Source organism: Vicia villosa, linkage group LG5, assembly GCF_029867415.1.
Source record: "Vicia villosa cultivar HV-30 ecotype Madison, WI linkage group LG5, Vvil1.0, whole genome shotgun sequence".
Classification (NCBI taxonomy): Eukaryota; Viridiplantae; Streptophyta; class Magnoliopsida; order Fabales; family Fabaceae; genus Vicia; species Vicia villosa.
Window position 1 is genome coordinate 150454065 of NC_081184.1, and position 20485 is coordinate 150474549.

Sequence of the window (20485 nt, forward strand, 5' to 3'; positions counted from 1 at the left end):
AATTATTTACAATAACTTTTTATAAAGAAGGTGAAATTATATTTACTCAAAAGTTAGAGAGATTTTTTATGACAACAGTTGAGAGTTAGAGTACTTAATATTTATTTATATTTATGTGTTAATGGGAAGCATAATCAACAATAAAAAAATTCTAACAACAACAGCAAATATTTATATTTATATATTAATATAAATAAGTTGATATTTATAAAGCAAATATTCTTGTAAAGTAAAATATAAATCAAACAACAAAATTTAGGATATTGTGAAATACCATTGAGTAGTATAACAATATAGTTTGTATGGCATTTATCGACTATATTGTACATAGAGAATATATTTTTAAAATAATGTGCATGACACACTTATCAAATAAATACTCATTTTAAGAGTCATAAATCGAACTACTTAAACTAATTTTGTAGGAAAAAAACTTTCACAAAATCGTTGTGATCTCTAGGGATACCTCTACATATAGGTGAACCATTAGCAAAAGAGTGAGTACTATCAACATTCACTTACCATTAACATTAGTAGTGTTGTTACCACTAATATTTCTTTATCCAACTAGAAAGCTATGAATTTCCACTCATTGATTTAAGATTATAGACTAAAGAATAGGATCCAAATATGATTGTTGCATGAATGTGAAAGAATTGTGACCCTTTCAAAGATAATTAACATCAACTCAAAAATGAGGTTACATGGTCAAACAATATTATCCAAATTAACATATAATTGGCAGATACTTCGTATCATACAAATTGTTCTACTTAGGAACCAGAATTTTTGGTGCAAATCCTTAATGTGATGGTGTGAGTTGCCTGGTGCGGTTGCGTGGGATGAACTTGCAAGGTTAGAATTCCAATGCCCAAATCTTTTTTTAAATGAAAAATAAATAAAGTGAATTATGGGTTCAATCGTACCTTTTATTTCTCACGTGGTGGTGTTTATGCCATGGTCGAAAATTAGCCCTAGAGAAGTTTCCCCTAGAGCTTGTTATGGTGTAGAACATGGGAAGCCTTTCAAAGAGTTGAACTGGGTATGTCTAACCATCCAATTTTGAGAAGTGGAAAAGGTCTAGAGACAACTTCATTAAATGTCAATCCTTATCATTGAGACATTTTACAGGTTTTTCTCACACGTGCACCCTAGGTTCCTAGGTTATGGAGTGGCTATTTCTCCTATGATTCTAGAGTACACTTAAGTGTTGTTACATTTTTGAGGTGTCATATGGACCATTGATTCTTCATCTTCCATTTTCTTTTATTTTGCAGCGTTGATTTACTTACCCTGTTCCATTATATAAGAGTTGCTTTGGCCTTTCAAATAACTTTTGTTCCCTCTCATAACAGAACTTTAAATTCTTTGTGAACCCATTCTTCTTCCCTTGTGTTATGGTGGTTCCTACTTTTTCTATATTGCCTTCAAGTTTGGGTTTATCATTCCTAGTTCATACTCATTGTCAAGTTCCTCTTGCCCTTAGTAGTTTCTTCGCTTCACCTTTAATTTAGGTACCATTTTCTAACCCATTTCCCTTTGCATTCGCTATTTATTTTTCTAGTATTCATCACGGGCAACTTAGAAAATGTTCCTGACAATGTGAATGAAGCTGAGGGGGGATTATCTAGTATTGGCAATTTATGAGAATCTTGATGTTCCAAATACTAAACCTTCAAAAGTTAACAACATTAATCCTAACTTTATTGTGATAAGTGATAGTTCAGGATCTGGAAGAGGTTTTGTAAATAGTGGTTGTTCCTCTCAGTACCTTTGAAGAAGTTAGAGAGGGTAACTCCAATAATTTGGATTTCAGGGAAGTGGTTGTCTGCCTTGCCTTCTCCATCAAGTCTCATACTAATCCAGATGCATCCATAGAGGCTCGAGATGAGCGACGAGCTCTCTTCTTTACCAATAGTTTTAAGGCGGCACATGGTTGGGACCTTAGTGATATTGAACTTATATATCATCTTATTTTTAAAAGCAATAATGAAGTTTTTGATCGGTGTTACCTTTTACATGACAGTTGGGAAGACGTGGTTAAATGAGGATGTGCATATTTATTGTTGCAGGCAGATGTCGGAATGTACCACTAGGTAGATCCTGAGTTGGTGGGAACAATTCCTTTCTTTGATAATTTCGAGAAGGTTGAGGAAGCTCAAATAGAAGTGGTCTTTCTTGTAATTGGTCAGTTTCAAAAGTTGATGTTAGAAAGAGGGTTTAAAACTATTTGAAATACGTTTTTTCCTTTTTTATGAATGTATTTTTTCCCGACTGAAGTTCAGGTTACCCTTTAGTGGGAAGCGTCTCAATATTGCTCATTCGTAACTACACATGTATGCTCGGGCCTTTGTTATGGAATTTAAGTATTGCTAAGAATATAGAGAGAATGTGTAGTCTCTTGACCTATTCTTCAATTTATTTCTTGTATCTCGTACATCCAAGGATCCTTACCATTGGAAGAATTTAAAAGATCGCTTTCTCTCGGTGACCCATCAGACTCCTGATGTAACACCCAAGGTCGGAGAGGGCAGTGGGTGGGTGCACCGCATGTAAAACTCGTGGTCAAAGATAGCGAGGAGTGGTCGCCTCATTGAAATGAGAGGGATCATGAGGCTGTGCGGGGAAGAGACTGCATGGTTGAAAGATGTCTTATAAGGATTAGGCATGGCAACAGGGCAGGTCGGAAACAGTTTTCACCTCCCCCAAACCCAAACGGGAATGGAGAATTAAAACCCAAAACCGTTCTAAATGGGTTCGGGTATCCCCGCCCCGTCACCATCCATTTAATGAAATTAATTTGTTAATATAAATATTTATTTTTTTCCAAAATCAAATTATTATAAATAATTAAATAAAATAGTCATAAAATTTTTCATACATACATTTCAAATATTTTAAATAATAAATACAAATCAAAATATCAAAACATTGGACACATATTTAGTATTATAAATTAGGGTTAAATATGTAATAATGTATATAATAATGTATATAATGAAATAAACGGGGAGGATTCGAGGGCGGGTTTGGGGTGGGTACTAGTCTCCCTATTACCCGATCTGTTCCCATATTTTGTAATCGGAGAAAATTAAAACCCTGTCAAAACGAGTTTTCCCCGTCAACTTGGGGGGGTTAGGTGGATACCTGCGGGTATGGGTTTTATTACCATGTGTAATACGGTGAACAAACTTTTAAAGAAATGTCGCGATAAGCAAGAGTCGCCATCGACTTTTATTTTATCCAATTTATAGAAAGGCTAAAAGAACATAAAAAAACCTTTTTAAAAGACTTTGAGTTCGGGGGGTAAGTTATACAAAGGGAAGGTTTAAAGCACCCTTTGTATCCATGGTTATCCATGGGCTATTAATTGCTTAGCTCGCTTTTGAATTGTTTGAAATGTTTGAAGTGTCGTGTGTGTTTAGAAAAGATTTTTGAATAAGGACTTTAGCTTGTAAATAAGCGTAGCCTTTTGGAAATCGTTTTGAAAAGGAGGTGTGAAGAGTAATTTTAGAGCAAGCAATTAGTAGCAACTACCCTAAGTTTAAGAATTTTGTTCTTTTAGACTTTAATGGGAAAGGGCTATCCATACCATAAAGAGGGCAGGTAGTCCTTTCATTGGATTTAAAAGGGTCATCGATATTATCGTTCGCCACAAGACTGTCCCTGCCATAAAGAGGGCAAGTAGTCTAAGGGAAGGATATACTAGTCGTTAAGTTTTTAGGCATCATGCGGGGATACCTTAGCAATTGGGACAATCATCATGTTTTACCGAGGCAACTTCGAGGGACAAAATTGATGATATCAATGAATAAGGCGACCTTTGCTTTAGGTATCCTCGGAATCGAGGGACTTGACTATTTAACAATTTGAAGGCAACGGGCAATAATAAGGCAACAGGCAACAATATAAGGCAACAAGAAGGGTTACCCTAAAGGTGTGTGGGTGCACAATCAAGTGATTAAATTCAATTATTTATCTTGTAATTAGTTATCCTAATTCGATTCAAGGTTGCACTCCCTAGGATTACTAACCACAGCAGAAAAGTAAAACAGTTTAATAGTCTTACGCTATTACAATAAACACCTGCGGAGAAGGGGAAATAAAGGCAGAAAATAAGAGGGAACAATAATTAATCCAAATCCTTGAATGCCTTGATTTTCCTCGAACCCTTGATCAATTCTGAAAATTAACAGGAAAATAAATAATGGTTAGTGTATTACAGATTCATTGACTATTGATGCAAACCCTATTTTAATCAAAAGGGAAAAAAAATAAAATGATGTTAAACAAAAAAAATTAGAAACTTAGCTTTTTGATCTGGTGTGGCGCGTGGCTGAAGGATCTTGGTTAACCCTGAAAATTAGGCACAAAGAAGAGAAATGTTATTGCATTAAAGTTCCACAACAATTGTAATGTAACAGATCAAAAATTTAGGCAAACAAATAAAAAGGCAAGGCAAAAGGCAAACCCCGAATGGGACAAAAGTTAACCAGGGTTAATAAAAGAAACAGGTAAAAACCTAGACTAGGGTTAATGGGCAACACCTACCAGTAATGAAACAACTTTTTAGGGTTAAAGGAGAACAGTGATTAGTAGTCATGATGAAAAATAGTTAGCCAAAAATAAAAGTCAGGGTTTAAAGCAACTGGTTTAAATATGAAAAGTAAATAATTTAATATCTTTAAATAACTTTTTTAAAAAATCGAAAGTTCGTTTAAATGAATGCAAAGGTCATGAAAATATTATTTACAAAATAAAAGATGGTTTAAGTAATTTAAATAAAAATATTAAGATAGAAAAGAAATAAATAAATAACAAAAAAGGTTTATGTAATTAAAAATAAACTTTAAAAAAAAAAAAAACTTAGCTCTGATCAGGTGTGGTGAGCCTCTCATGGTGCATGGTGGAATTGCAGATTTTGGGGCATCGGATCACCATCAGGGTTGATCAAAGGGCTTGGAAATGAAGGTGCATGGTGCCTTTGCCTGGGTATGCTACGCTGGATCTGAAAAGCTTGCAAGTGGTAAAAATAACGGTTTTAGGCAGGGTTCGAACCCAAGCCTTGTTACCTGCAAACGGAGTCCTTAGCCAATTGAGCTGTGAACAATTAGTCAGCATATAAGCATACAACAAATGACATATATGAAAAACAAAAGTATAAATGGCAAATTCAAAATTGATGTCAAACTGGGGCCCTCTTGCTACGCCTGCAGCCAATTAGAAGTGGAAAGAGAGTGGGCGTGGTTGACTGGCGAATTGAGAAGGCGCACGCGTTGGTCAAGGTTTCAAACCTCCACGTCATCGTCTCCCTCTTATGAACCTGCGGAAACACATGCGTATTCAGTTATGAAATTACCTGCGGATTCCACACGAATCTGAAGCTTTTTCTGTTCACGATCATGAACCTGCAAAAACGTTCAAGCAACAAAAGATAATAACCCAGACAGGCTAATTAAGATCCCCTAAAGCCAAATATGGCGCTCATTTCTCTTAAAAACCACTGGAAGTGTGAATCCGAAGAAGGAGTTCCATGGTGCCCTATCAATGGCGTTTCCATATTCCTGCCACAAAGCTTACGATTTATGCGTCCAACACATTCTAATGACACATATTAAGAGTTATAAACGGACGAAATTAAACCATGATGCATGAATTCAAATATTCGAAAACAAAAAAAAACGTGAATAACTGTGGTAATGAACGACTCGATTTTGACGTGCTTTGGGCTTGTATGAATGCTTGGATCGAGTCTTTGACACCTCAGGGGGATGAATGGATCAATGAAGTCGATGGAAAACGCTTGGAGATGCGTTCTTGAGTTGGCCCTAGTTCTTTGAATTTTATGGAGAGTTCTTCGATGTTGCCCTTTTTCCTCTCTTTCCTCCTCTCTTGTGCATGAAAATATTCTCAATATATAGTGATGAGGATTAGGGCAAAATATTGGAAAGGAATCAAGTAATTGGTGAGAGAAATTTTGGAAAAAGATTTGAATGAAATTTGCATAAATTCTTGTTATTGTTCAATCTCCTTTCCAAATATTTTCACGTTTTCCTTGGTCCCCAAGATGATTTTGGATTGATTATAATATTTAGAAATTAATCACATGATCCTTGAGCATCAAGCTATGATTTTATTTTGATTTTATTTGATTTAAATTGAATTTAAATAAACAAATTCAAAAATAAATGAAATAAAATAAATATCAATTGATCCTTGGGCCTCTTTTAAGCTTAATATCACGTGGATAATACAAATTCATGGGCCCAATACTCAAAAGTATAAATTTTATCACTTAGGGCTTCATGTAATTCTAAAAAATCGACCAACTTGTGCAAGCCATAACTCATTCAATATTTCTCATATGGAAGTGTTCTAGGACTTTTTGGAAAGCCCAAGATGTCCTCTAAAAGCCACTTTTAAACTTATTTTCCATTTGGAGATTTTATCTTGATGATATTGCTCCTAACAAAAAATAGCTTTTTGCGATCTTCTAGAAGGACCTGTAATGTTTTTGCTCATATCTCCCAAATGAAGCATTTTTGGACTTGGCTTTAGAGAGACAAAGTTGTAGAGAATTCAATTTCCTTCAAAGTGAGCTTTGGATGGGAAATTTATGATGTTCCATGTGAAAGTTATGGCTATTCAAAGTTGGGTTGACTTTCTCCTTAAAAACCCTAATTTAGAAACTTAGGTTTTTGATGATTTTGGAGCTTTTCTTGATGAATCGTGATCAATCCTGGATCAAATGATGAATGAAACCTCAAAATGAGGATGTTGGCCAAAAATCAGGAATTTTGACTGTACTTTGACCACAGTTGACTTTTAAGTCAAAATAGTCGACTATTGTCTTTCTGAGCAGTTGACTGAGCAATCCTTGGAATTGAAGCTTGAATTTTTATGTGGGTATCCTTTGAATCATATGAGAGGCCATGAAGTCCACTTGAGGTATCAGAAGTTGATTTTTCTTGGAAAGAAACAAAACCCTAGTTTTGGTCCTTATTGTTTAGGAGGAGAGTGAACATGCTTGCAATTGGTTATCATATGAGCCTGAGGAGACTGCTTGAGCCAAGATATATTGAAATGTGATGGGAAAATTTTGGGGTATGACACCATGCCTAATAAGGATTGATAGGTACTACTTATACCAACAAGATGCATCTTTTTTTTAGTAGCCCGTTCCGTAAGAACTCTACAATCAAGTGTGCTTGACTTGGAGCAATTTTTAGATGGGTGCCTTCTGAGAAGTTTCCCGTGAAGCGTGTGAGTGAGGACAAATCATGCTGAAAAGACCCGTGTAATGCCCCATATTTTCCATTTATTAATTTATTTATAATTTAAATTAATTATTTGGATTATTCGGCATTTTATTTGATTTAATTGGATTAAATTGAGAAATAGAGCTATTGGGCCACGTGTGATGTTAGTAGGAAGGGGGTGTTATGTTAGTAAAGCCCTTTACTAATTATAATGTTATTTTCATAAAATAATAAGGAAGTTGGAAAAGAGGAAAGAGGAATTCATTTTGTACGATCAAAGTTCCAGAGAAGAGAAGAGAATGATACGTGAAAGAGGAGAAGAAGAGGAAGAAGAGAACCTTCAAAAGCTCCGATCAAAGGTAAGGGGGACTCTTTGGGTTTGTGATTATTATGCAATCAAGGGTAGTAGAATGAATTAGAATTGTTGTTTGATTCAATTGTATGTGTTGGGTTTTTGGGGTTGTTAGGTTTTGAGTAATCTTATAACTTTTATGTGAATTTGATGAATTTGGATGATAATATTTATGTCTGTTGTTGATTGATGTTTGAAACATGTTAGAATGGTGTTATAACATGTAATTTGGTGTTGTTTCGGTATCGTAATGGTACGAAATTGGATTGGTAGAGAAGCTGAATTGCTGTAAAAAAATGGATTTTGGGGTTACTGGTACGAAGTAACCGGTTACTGGGGTTTGGGTAACCGGTTACCAAACTGTCTGGGAGGCAGTAACCTGTTACTGAAATGGCAGTAACCGATTACCCTTATTAAAAATAGAATTCTAGGTTACTTGGGATGCAGTAACCGGTTACTGGGGTTTGGGTAACCGGTTACCACTGTTTGTTTTTGAAAAATAAAATATTTTATAAAAGTCATAACTTTCAAACCGTACATTCGTTTTGAGCGTCGTTTTGAGCGCTGCGAAGCTGATTTAAAGCTTTATATGATGAATTGGTGAAATGGATAGTGGCCATATTTTATTTTAAATGTTGATTTAATTTAATTGATGGATTGTAGCATTGTGTACATATGTGTGTGAATGTAACAGTGTGTTGTTATGGTGATGTAACCACTTTGAATTCGTTGTGACTAATATTCATAGATGTGTTAAGTGATGTGATATCCATGGTATGTTGGGATGAATATATATACTATTTGAATGTGCCTTGTTGATAATGATCATTTAAATGTGTATGTATCGAGATGTAGATTTAATAATGATGATGCTAGAATTGAGCACATGTTGATATTATTATGTGTGATATGATTGTGGATGGTGTTGAAACTAAATATATCGTTCGATGTTGCTTTTGGTGAGTTATTGGTGATGACCTTGTTCATTTTGATCACCACTAAATCAAAATGAACAAGGTCATCACCAATAACTCACCAAAAGCAACATCAAACGATATATTCAGTTTCAACACCATCCACAATCATATCACACATAATTATATCAACATGTACTCAATTCTAGCATCATCATTATTAAATCTACATCTCGATACATACACATTTAAATGATCATTATCAACAAGGCACATTCAAATAGTATATATATTCATCCCAACATATCATGGATATCACATCACTTAACACATCTATGAATATTAGTCACAATGTATTCAAAGTGGTTACATCACCATAACAACACACTGTTACATTCACACACATATGTACACAATGCTACAATCCATCAATTAAATTAAATCAACATTTAAAATAAAATATGGCCATTATCATTTTGATTATCATGTGATTTATGATGTTGATAATGTGTGTATAATGTGATCATGTGGTGATTGTTTTGATCGTATGATGATGATTGATTTGCTTTGCATGATGCATGATACATGTACATACTTGTTGGTGTTAACTATGTTGAGTTATGTGAGACGATGTTGTTCATCAGATCGGTGATGTAGTAAGTATTTGATATGTGTGCATTCGTTCCTAAATCATAATGGTGGCTATATCCCGATGGAGATGGAATAGTGGTAGCTAATTCCCATTGTGTGGAATTAGTGAGTGGAGGTAGTCGTATCCTTGATGATGGTGGATCGGTGAGATGGGTTAATTCCATGATTGGTACCACATGCATATAGTTGCATTGCAATAGGTGTATGATTGATTATAACATGAATGGAAGGTTATCCAGTGTTATAATGTTGCGTGTTTGATTAACTGTTGTGTATCTGAAATACATGTTATAATTGGGTGAATAATAATAATTGTATGATGTTTTGCTGTTGATGAATATATAATACTTATTAATTTCGGATGCGACTCACCCTTACATTTGATATTTTCAGATTGAGGAGTAGTGGCCTATTGATCGGTGAGGATAGCTTATAGAGCTCATCCAGTAGTTCGATGTTGTGTCAGTCATGCTCTGATAGTGTAACACTGGGGAACAATTTAGTTAGAGTTTGAGTTGCGTACTTTATTTTGGTAGTTTTGGTTTTATTCCATTACTTTAATTTGGTGATGTATACTTTCCGCTGTGTTAAACATGATGTGATTCAATTGATGAATCGTTTCTAATAAGGCATGATAATTGACACATGTTTGGTTTAAATTAATTGTGGCACCCTTGATTATATGTTTTTACTCTGATTATTTTATAAATTGTCGCGGGGGTTTAGAAGGGTGTTACAACCCGTGTTGGTTTGTGGGGTCAGTTGATAATTCCAAAAGCAGTGTGAGGCATTACAAATGGTACAAATCATGCTGAAAAGACTCGTGCTGAGGCCCAATAATCTTTAGTCGGGAGTCACATAACTATGTCGTCTCTTTTGAGAATTTGAGTCTAAAAGATATTCCAACAAAGGAAGACTTGTTGATCTTCTAGTAAAACTTAAGTTTTGAAGAGGGTAAATGTTCCAAAAACGGGGTCTTCTATGTAGTAAAGGAAGTTAATCGATACATGGGCTATCTTATATGTTGTTGATGCAAAGGAGATAAGACAACTCTTTGGTAGGGAGAGAAAATTTACTTTATACTTGATTTAGATATTTTTGGATGTCCGCCAATTATTGTATTCTTTTGCAAATACCATGGTATCCATCAAGATCCTTGTAGTGTTAAATTTGTAGAAGGCCTCATCTAAAGTGATTTCTTTATACCTCCTTAGAAGAGGTGACAATAGAATATTTCTCAAAGATAGGTATCTCTTCGCCCATTAGTTTTTTTATCGTCCCTACATGGGGAATGTGGGATACTATGCTTCTTGGGCTGAGGGAAAGTCAGGTTCACTAACTGACTCACATCTCCCTTGGGAAAGTCAGGTTCACTAACTGACTCACATGTGGAGAGGGAAATGACGCATGGGCAATTGTCGTCTGCTACCTCATTATAGACGTTGTATCATCATATAACATCATTCTTGGGCGCCCGACTATTAACATCTTAGGAGCACTTGTATCCATTATGTATCTGACCTTGAAATATTCGCTCCCTGATGAGTGAGTTGGCTTAATCTGTGTGGACTAACAATTGGCTCGCAAATGTTAACCAAGTAGCCTGAAAAGAATCAAAGAAGAGCTCGTCTTTATTGATTTTTTCTCTTTCAAAGTTCCAAATATTAATTTCGAATGTAATATTATTCCTATATAATATTAGGAGATAATAACAACTTATATTCAGGGGTTCTTACTTTTACTTTAGTCAATATACTAATTATATGCATTTATTTAGTGTTTGGAACTCATTCGAGTTTTCAACATTTTGTGCCGTAAATATATTAACTCGATCAATAAAAAAATTGGAAAATTTACTATGAATCTTGTTACTTTCCACTTTTCTTAAGTGATATATTTGCAGGCTTGCCATCTAGAAAAATCATCTTTTCACAAAAATTTTCTAATCTAAAATTACTACACGGAAAAATTACTCACATTGAACTTTTATATCTCAATACACTAATTTTTCAACATGACTACTTACACAATTTTACCACGAGTCACATGTATTAGAATAGTGACTATAGTAGGTGAAAGACACATCGGATAAGTTTCCAAAAAAGAGAGTTGAGTTATTAATAGACACACTTAAATACCATTTAATTTAGGCGGCGTTTAGGGTGGGAAAGGTGTCACTTTTAATCATAGATTTAATTTATTATTATAAATTTTTTACGGTCCATATATTGAATACAAATTATTTAAAGAATCTCGGGTTTCTCCGGCTTCTTTTATTGCGGGTATTGCTTCGGCGTGTGGTTTGGTTGGTAACAACTTCCGTCCTCAGTCTTTCTCTAATTTGCAGGATTTTGTGATTTTGAAGAATTTTCGAGTAATTATCCAACCTCCTAGTGCCCCAAAAATCGTGGAAGTTATTTGGAAACCCCCTCCGTGGGGTTGGATTAAAATCATTTGTGACGGTGCTTCCCTTGGCAATCCGGGTCCCTCGGCGTGTGGTGGAATTGCTAGAGATAACGATGGTAGATTTCTCGGTGCTTTTGCAAACTTCCTTGGTTTCTCAAACTCTCTCATTGCCGAACTCTCTGGTGCTATGTTAGTTATAGAGTTCGCTCATGAGAAGGGTTGGAGGAAAGTTTGGTTAGAATCGGACTCGTTAGCGGTTATTCGGGCTATCTCCAAGCCTCTTATGGTTCCTTGGCAAATTCGTACTAGATGGCTAAATTGTGTTAATATCATTGGTAGGTTGTCCTTTGTTGCCTCTCACATTTTCAGAGAAGGTAATTCTTGTGCGGATTCTCTAGCAAACATAGGGCTAACGGTTACTGCTTACACTAACTATAGTAGTATTTCTAATTTTTTTGAGGGCAGATTTTGTAAAGAATAAGCTAGGTTTGCCTTTCTTTAGGTTCATATCTCATTGAGAGGGTTTTGGTTTGGTCCCCCCTCTCCTTTTGTTCTGTTTTCTTTGATATATGATAACCTTATTATTTAAAAAAAAAATTTAAAGGTGATTATTCTCAAAATATATATATATATATATATATATATATATATATATATATATATATATATATATATATATGAGGAGGGATCAAATTACACCCGAAGAGTTACACCACGAGTTACACTCGTTCAATAACTACATCTCGAATTAATATTTTTTAAATTCAACCGTTGGATTGAAACATAATATCATATAGATCATACCTATAAATTTTGAGCTTAATCTATAATGATTTACTATATCATCAAGATATCCAAAGATTAACGTCAAAATGAGCTTTCATATAACGTTAATTTTGATGTGATTCAATGACATAGTAAATCATTATAGATTAAGCTCAAACTTTACAGGTAAGATCTATATGATATGATGTTTCAATCCAACAGTTGAATTTAAAAAATATTAATTCGAGATGTAGTTATTGAACGAGTGTAACTCGTGGTGTAACTCTTCGGGTGTAATTTGATCCCTCCTCATATATATATATATATATATATATATATATATATATATATATATATATATATATATATATATATATATATATATATATATATATATATATATATATATATATATATAAAGGTGATTTGTTGGATTTTTGTTCCAAAAGTTAATTATGTATAATCAAAGATGAGAAGTTTTATCTTTTCTTTTCTATTGTTCATCTTCAGATGTTTTTCATCATCTTTACCAATATAATTAAAAAAAATGACCGGTTTTTTTTTCAAAACTTAACAACTACAACAACAAAGAGTCATATCTAAAATGTTGAATAGATAGTTAAAAGGACCTTGTAAAAACCAAAGGAAACAACAAAGCCTTGTAAAAAAGACGCGTTTACAAGGAACCAAAGTTTCATAGCATCCATTAGGGTTGTTAAAAAAAAATTCAAAAATTGAATTGAACTTCCGAACTGAATCGAACTAAAATTAAAATAAACGAACCGTCATATTTAGTTAGTGAACCAAATTATAATGCACAAACACTTTTAGAATCGAACCATAATTGAAATCGAACCGAACCAAAACTGAAAATGAATTTTTTTTATTTTTTATTTATAATCAAAGGGGAAAAGTCCCCCGTATAAAACAAACCACTAGGGATGCTTAACCCAAACAATTACAAAGCAAAGATTAAAAAAGGGCAAAAGCCCCACCTGTATAAAACTAGCCAACAAACCAACAAGCCCTCAACTAAAGAAATGTCTCGGATCGACATATCAATCCAACCACGATAAACTAGAGTCAATTTTAAAGAAAGTCATAAATCATTCCCAAGAGATGAATTTAATCAATTCCATCCCATAAAAGTTAGACAAAATAGTGCCTTTAAAAATGATTTCATTCGACACTTCCAAAGAACCCAACAAAAATTCAACCCAAAAAACCAACCCAAGTCCATTTGAAAAGATGACTTACAAGAATTATCGAATAAAGAAAGTCGCTCCAAAATAGTTCCGGCCAAAGGAGTGTCATCCATCCAATGCCAAATAGACAATTTACTCCACCATAATCTAGCAATAGAACAATGAAGGAAAAGGTGATCAAAATCCTCTTCAACCCGACAACACAAAGAACACACCAACAAGTGAAAGGCGATTAAAACACCACATTTTACTAACTCCAATTTCGTATGAAGTCTATTCTAAATCAACGTCCAACCAAAAAGATGGATTCTACTAGGAACCTTAGACTTCCATAAACGAGAGAAAGCTAAAGAAAGAGATTCATCCAACAGCGACATCAGAAACTCACAAAGCATAATCGGGTCATAAACATTACTCACCTTGAAACCGGAGATATTCCTCCACCACACAAATGAATCTTCGAGAAAGCAGCGAGGTTGAACCGAGAGAAGAATATTCAATAAATTACTCAATTGTGACGCGGCTATTCGGCCCTCCGATCCACAGAAAATATGAAGAGAGCAAAGCCAATTGTCACCATTCCAACTACCCATATCCGCCACCTTCGAATGGGGAGCATCCATCATAAGGAGTAAATCCGGAAAAAGAATTCTAAGCGGTATTATACTTATCCAAACATCAATCCAAAATTCCAAAAACATTCTCATTCCAAGTTTGCAAGAGATAGAAGATATAAACCAATTAAACGACGATCCCGAATCCGCGCAACCAACTGAACAAAGGCCCCTCCACCAAAGAGAGACTCAACTCCTCAAATGAAAATACAGAGCCTTAAGCATTGCTCTTTGAATGTCACCATACCTGCAAGAAAGAAAGTTAGTCCATTAGGAGTTCTCCTTGTTCAAAATGCGCCACTTCCACTTGCTAAGAAGCGCTAAATTGAACTTCCCACAATGCTTCACACCAAACCCCTCTCTTATTTTGAAAAGCACACTTTATCCCAACTAATCCAACTAATCTTCTTCTTGTCTTGTTCACCACCTCAAAGAAAGGACCGTTGAATCGAAATGATCACGTTGATAATGACTTTCGGAGCCTTATAAAAGGAGAAGAAAAAAATTGGGATGCTAGACAAAATAGAGTTCAAAAGTACAACCCTCCCACCAATCAAAAGATGTCTGTTAAAAGAAGTTAATTTTTTTTATATAAAAAAGTTGAAAAATAACTTAACGATTCGGTTCTTTGATAAATAGTCTGATTTGGAAAAAATTGTCTCTTAACGGTTCGGAATTTCAAAATGGTATACCAAACCAATAATTTTGGTTCTGTTCTTAATAAATTGAAACGGTTTGATTCAATTCAAATAAATTTTAATTATAATTTGATTCGGTTCGGTTCAATTTTTATCACGAACTATACCATGAACAACCTTAATATCCAGGTGTCCAAAAATTACACCACCAGAAAACCAAATTAGATAAGAATATAGAATTTGATAAAGTAAAAATGTTGTTCAATATCATCATTAAATTTTGTTGAGAGTGGCTTTGTTAAATTTTAGACAAATATTCGTTGTCGTAACCTCAATTTTATTAGTTTTTTTAATTTATATATTTTAATTAATTAATTTAAAAAAATAATAATTTATATGTCAAATTAATATTAATATTTATTTAAAATATATAATAATAATAATAATAATAATAATAATAATTTATGATGTGTATTGTTTGATTTGTTAATTTAAAACTCTCACGTATAGCTAACTTTTTTTGAATTATTAACATAATAAGAGATTTGATATCTAATAATTTTTTTTTTGAATTTTGGTATTATTTTTTAATTATGACTTTTTTAAATGATGAGAAGAATGTTTAAATGAGTTAATTTTATTATCAATCAAAAATAAAATGCTAAATAAAATTAATTATAATAATTTAATGATATCCTAAAAAATCTAAAATATATTATTTCAAAAAAAACCTATGTTCCAATCCTATAACAAACTAAATTATTTCTTATTATTTCAGTATCTTAGTAGTCACAATATATGACTTGATCATGTGAAAACCCTTCACATGAAAAAAGAGAATTGTTATGCACACAATATTTACCTCAAAAATCTTCAATAAATAAATAAAAACTGCAACAGAGTAAGAGAATAATAACTTTCAAATAGCACCTCTATTTAAATACTTCTTCTCATTTTTTCTAAACAAATTTAAATTTAAATAAATAAAAAATATATTTTATTTATATTTAATTCAGATATATTTATTATCTAATAAATTTAAAAAATAAAAATTTTATAGTAAGAATCAGATGAAGTACAATAATAGCACAATATTCATATTTAATTTAATTTTAATTTAAATTAATATTGAAAATCTTACATCAAACAATATATATATATTGGTGTATGATATAAACATATGTTTATATATTTATAAATAAAAAAAATTAGCATCTTACAATTAATAGGGACGAATTAAATTATAATTTTTGAGATAATATTAGAATCTCATTTATTTATTAAAAGAGATAGATGTGTGAAACACCCTACCATGGAATCCAAAGACATATTAGATACAGGATTATAAGGATTTTTGGGTGGAGTTTTTTTGTTAATAGATTATCCACTAAAGATCTCTTAAAGATTAGAGGTATTTCCTTCCCTTTAAATTCTTTAAGATGCTCTTTTTGTGATGCGGATTGGGAGAGTAGAAATCACTCCTTCTTTATTTATAAAGTGGTGGAATTAATTTGGAACGATATTGCGGTTTGGATTGGTAAACCGGTAGGTAAGGAGGATGATTGTTTAGCTAATTTTTTGGATTGGTATATTTATTGTAAAGACATAAAAGTTAGGGAGGGAAAGTGGGGCCTTATTTGGATGGCAACCACGTGGTCGATTTGGTTAATTCGGAACGGTATCTGCTTTCGGAATGACGGTTGGAATGTTAATAATACGGTGTGGAATGTAAAGATGCTAGTTTGGAAGTGGTCCTTTTTGGGAGAAATTACTAAGTCCAATTATAGTTTTTATGAATTTATTAAGGATCCCTTATATTTTCTTTCGTAATTAAAATTGGTTGATAATTTATCTTTTTTAGGGGGTCTTGACCGCTTCTCGTGTAAACAGGTTGAAGAACCCTTTGTTCTCACTTTTATTGAATTCTTGATTACTCAAAAAAAATAGAATTATAAGTGTCAAATTTTTACTTAAACACCTCAAAATTTATTCTACAAAGTGAACATATTAAAAATCCAATATGTCCATCCCAACGTGTTTAACCCATTTAAGTGTCTTCCTAAGTCTAAAAAAGAGGAAGGACCTCCTAACTAGGGCTGCGGAATTAAGTCCGCCGCCCCCTTTTTTCTGTGAGTCACCTTTGAAATTAAACAAAAACAAATGGACTAATATTTTACTTTCAAAGTCTTAATTATTATACTAACAAAGACGTACATATTCAAAATTAAACTACACATAAAACAAAAATTCCGAAAGAATCCTCATACCAAACACGCAATATAAATACATGCAACTTGTCTTGTCTTAGACAAAGTCTCATATATTTACTTACAAATTACAATGACTTCTCTTCTTTCAGCAGTTCCTAATATTCTAGAGATCAAAACCACTAGAGAAGAGGTGAAAGCATCAAGCAATATTATTGCATCAAAAAAGATGAATAATGGAGGAGAAGAAAATAAGGGAATTTGTTTGAGTTGGAAGGATCTATGGGTGACTGTTTCTGGTTCAAACAATGAAAGCAAATCAATTCTTCAAGGTTTAACTGGTTATGCAAAACCAGGTCAGGTTTTGGCTATAATGGGTCCTTCTGGTTCTGGAAAATCTACACTTCTTGATGCTTTAGCAGGTAATTAACATCCCTTCTTCTTTTGCATTATATCTAATCTAATCACTTTTTATTTTTGTATTTATGAAAATGAGAATTAATAAATTTAATTTGGTAAAAATGATAGTATTTTATTTCTTCTATTTTTGACTTTTCTTTAATTTGTGTTGAACTATACTTAAATGTGACATGTGAAAGAAAATAAAGTGTCAACTTAGAATACCAAAAGTTCAAACTATCTCCATGTTCCATGTGTTTTTAATTCTCAAACTGAGACGTGTCTTTTTCATCTTGACATATTCCATATTTTGTATAGTATATGATTAAATTGGCGGTGGTCTATCAAAATCTAGGTGGTACTGGTACCAAAATTTTGGTGAAACAATAAAATATTATGTCATATATTTGTATATTATCAGGAAGATTAAGTTCAAACACAAGACAATCAGGGGAGATTCTAATCAATGGAAACAAACAAGCTTTGGCTTATGGAACCTCGGTACATATATATAAACAAATCTAAAATTCTTTAATTATAAACTAATCAATAATTAACATGTATTAATATGTGAACATTCTCATACTGATCAGGCATATGTTACACAAGATGATACATTATTAACAACCTTAACTGTCAAAGAAGCAGTATACTATTCAGCTCAACTTCAATTACCTGACACAATGTCTAAGCAAGAGAAGAAACAAAGAGCTGATTCTACAATCAGAGAAATGGGTCTGCAAGATGCAATCGACACAAGAATTGGAGGGTGGGGTGTAAAAGGCATAAGTGGGGGTCAGAAAAGAAGAGTCAGCATTTGCATTGAGATTCTAACACATCCTAGTCTTCTTTTTCTTGATGAACCAACTAGTGGACTTGATAGTGCTGCTTCTTACTATGTTATGAAAAGAATTGCTTCCTTAGGGAAAAAAGATGGAGTTCAAAGGACTATTATTGCGTCGATCCATCAACCTAGTTCCGAAGTTTTTCAACTTTTTCATAATCTTTGTCTTTTGTCTTCTGGTAAAACTGTTTACTTTGGACCTGCTTCTGCCGCATCTGAGGTTAGGACTAATATTATGTTTTATGTTAGTTATTAGTTTTATATATTTGATGATCACTTGGTGATTGATTTCGGTTTTGTTTCAATGTAGTTTTTCGCTTTGAATGGTTTTCCTTGTCCTCCTCTCCAAAATCCATCTGATCATTTACTTAAAACTATAAACAAAGATTTTGATCAGGTAACTTGTTGATCAAGCATCAATAGCATTAGTACCGAAAAACATATTCGAACACGCATAACTCGTAAAAATCATTTTGAAATGTTTCTATGTTAGGATATCGAGATGGATTTAGCAGAGATGAGTAGAACAATTTCCACAGAACAAGCAATTGGTATCCTTGTGACCTCATTTGCATCGTCCGAAATAAACCAAGAAGTTAAAAATGAAGTAGCAGTACTATCTAGAAAGGTATTCTCTAATTTTCTATAATCGAAAGTTAACTATCACAATACAAAACATTGACATGCTAATTTGATGACTATTTCAGGACAACAATTCAACATACAAGAAGAAAAAACATGCTGGCTTTCTTAATCAATGCTTAGTTCTTACCAGAAGATCTTTTGTGAACATGTTTCGTGATCTTGGCTATTATTGGTTGCGCCTCGGCATATATATTGCTTTGGCTATAAGTTTGGCCACTGTCTTTAACAATTTGGATAAAAGTTTTGGCTCAATTCAGGATAGAGGTTCATTTCTCATGTTTGTGTTTTCATTCCTAACTTTCATGACCATTGGTGGATTTCCTTCTTATGTAGAGGACATGAAGGTACAATTTATCTATTTACTAAATATACATTTGTAGTCACCAGATAACTCTTATCACCGACACTTTTGAAAAATGATATATACGTGTCAGGGTTGGTGGTCGGTGTTATGTCTGGTGTCTGTGTATGTGTTCGTGTTTCATAGCTAGATTAGTATCTTGTTATATCTTTTATAATTTCATAGATTCTATTAACTTGTGTAGGTATTTGAACGCGAAAGACTAAATGGACATTATGGTGTTACTGCATATGTAATTGGGAACACACTTTCATCTCTTCCATACTTGTTAATGGTTTCACTGATTCCAGGAGCTATAGCATATTACCCTGCTGGTCTTCAAAAAGGATATCAACATTTTCTATATTTCATTTGTGCTCTATTCTCATGTCTAATGCTAGTAGAGAGTCTTATGATGATAGTTGCAAGCATTGTCCCTCATTTTCTAATGGGAATCATAACCGGTGCCGGAATTCAAGGAATCATGATGTTGGCTGGTGGATTCTTTAGATTGCCAAATGATCTTCCAAACCCATTTTGGAGATATCCTATGTTCTACATTGCATTCCATAGGTATGCTTTTCAAGGATCATATAAAAATGAGTTTGAAGGACTAAAGTTTGATAGAGATGATGGATCACTCAATTACATTAGTGGTGATGAGATTCTAAGAAGTAAATGGCATGTGGATATGAGTTACTCAAAGTGGGTTGATCTTGGAGTATTGTTGGGTATGATTGTTCTATATAGAGTTTTGTTTTTGATTATTATCAAAACTACTGAGAAGCTTAAACCTTTTGTTCTATCACTCATGGCAGTGTCTCCAAGGAAAACTATACAAGTTTTGGAGAATCCTAGGGCCACTCCTTTACATGTAGAAGTTGTATAATTAAATGCTTTCAATGTTGTTTTGTTGATGTGCTTGAGTTGCTTTTCAAATGATGAATTTTTAGACAGTTTCATATATGATATATTTCTACTTTTTCAATCATTTATAATTAGACTTATAAATAATAGAAATTTGATAAATATATCAAAATTCGTTATAGTAAAATAAACTTTTATCTATAGATTAATTTTGAGTCTTCATTGAATCTACTCCAACAATGATCTCTTCAATAGTGATGGTTATTAAAGTTCATCTAAAACAAAACACATTGTCGTCGTCACAATTGTTGGTGCTATTATTGTTGTTGTGTTAGAAATATTTAATATTCTATATTTTTATTGAAGTTCTCAATGAATC

The 20485-nt window shown here is 33.1% G+C and overlaps 1 protein-coding gene across 1 annotated transcript; it reads left to right on the top strand.

Annotated features, from left to right (window-relative positions):
- The first annotated feature begins 17096 nt into the window (after nucleotides 1-17096).
- On the top strand, nucleotides 17097-20205 carry LOC131603163 (ABC transporter G family member 1-like). Its single transcript, XM_058875436.1, has 7 exons — nucleotides 17097-17433; nucleotides 17832-17911; nucleotides 18004-18474; nucleotides 18565-18651; nucleotides 18748-18882; nucleotides 18962-19243; nucleotides 19445-20205. The coding sequence occupies exons 1-7, from the start codon at nucleotides 17145-17147 to the stop codon at nucleotides 20126-20128; spliced, it is 2028 nt and encodes a 675-aa protein (XP_058731419.1). The 5' UTR covers nucleotides 17097-17144; the 3' UTR covers nucleotides 20129-20205.
- Nucleotides 20206-20485: the final 280 nt, after the last annotated feature.

Bases quoted from the DNA above. Each gene is read 5' to 3' on its own strand.
- LOC131603163 (XM_058875436.1), top strand. From the start codon at position 17,145: ATGACTTCTCTTCTTTCAGCAGTTCCTAATATTCTAGAGATCAAAACC. The intron at 17,434-17,831 runs GTAATTAACATC...GTATATTATCAG, and splicing joins ACTTCTTGATGCTTTAGCAG to GAAGATTAAGTTCAAACACA. The intron at 18,475-18,564 runs GTTAGGACTAAT...GTTTCAATGTAG, and splicing joins CTGCTTCTGCCGCATCTGAG to TTTTTCGCTTTGAATGGTTT.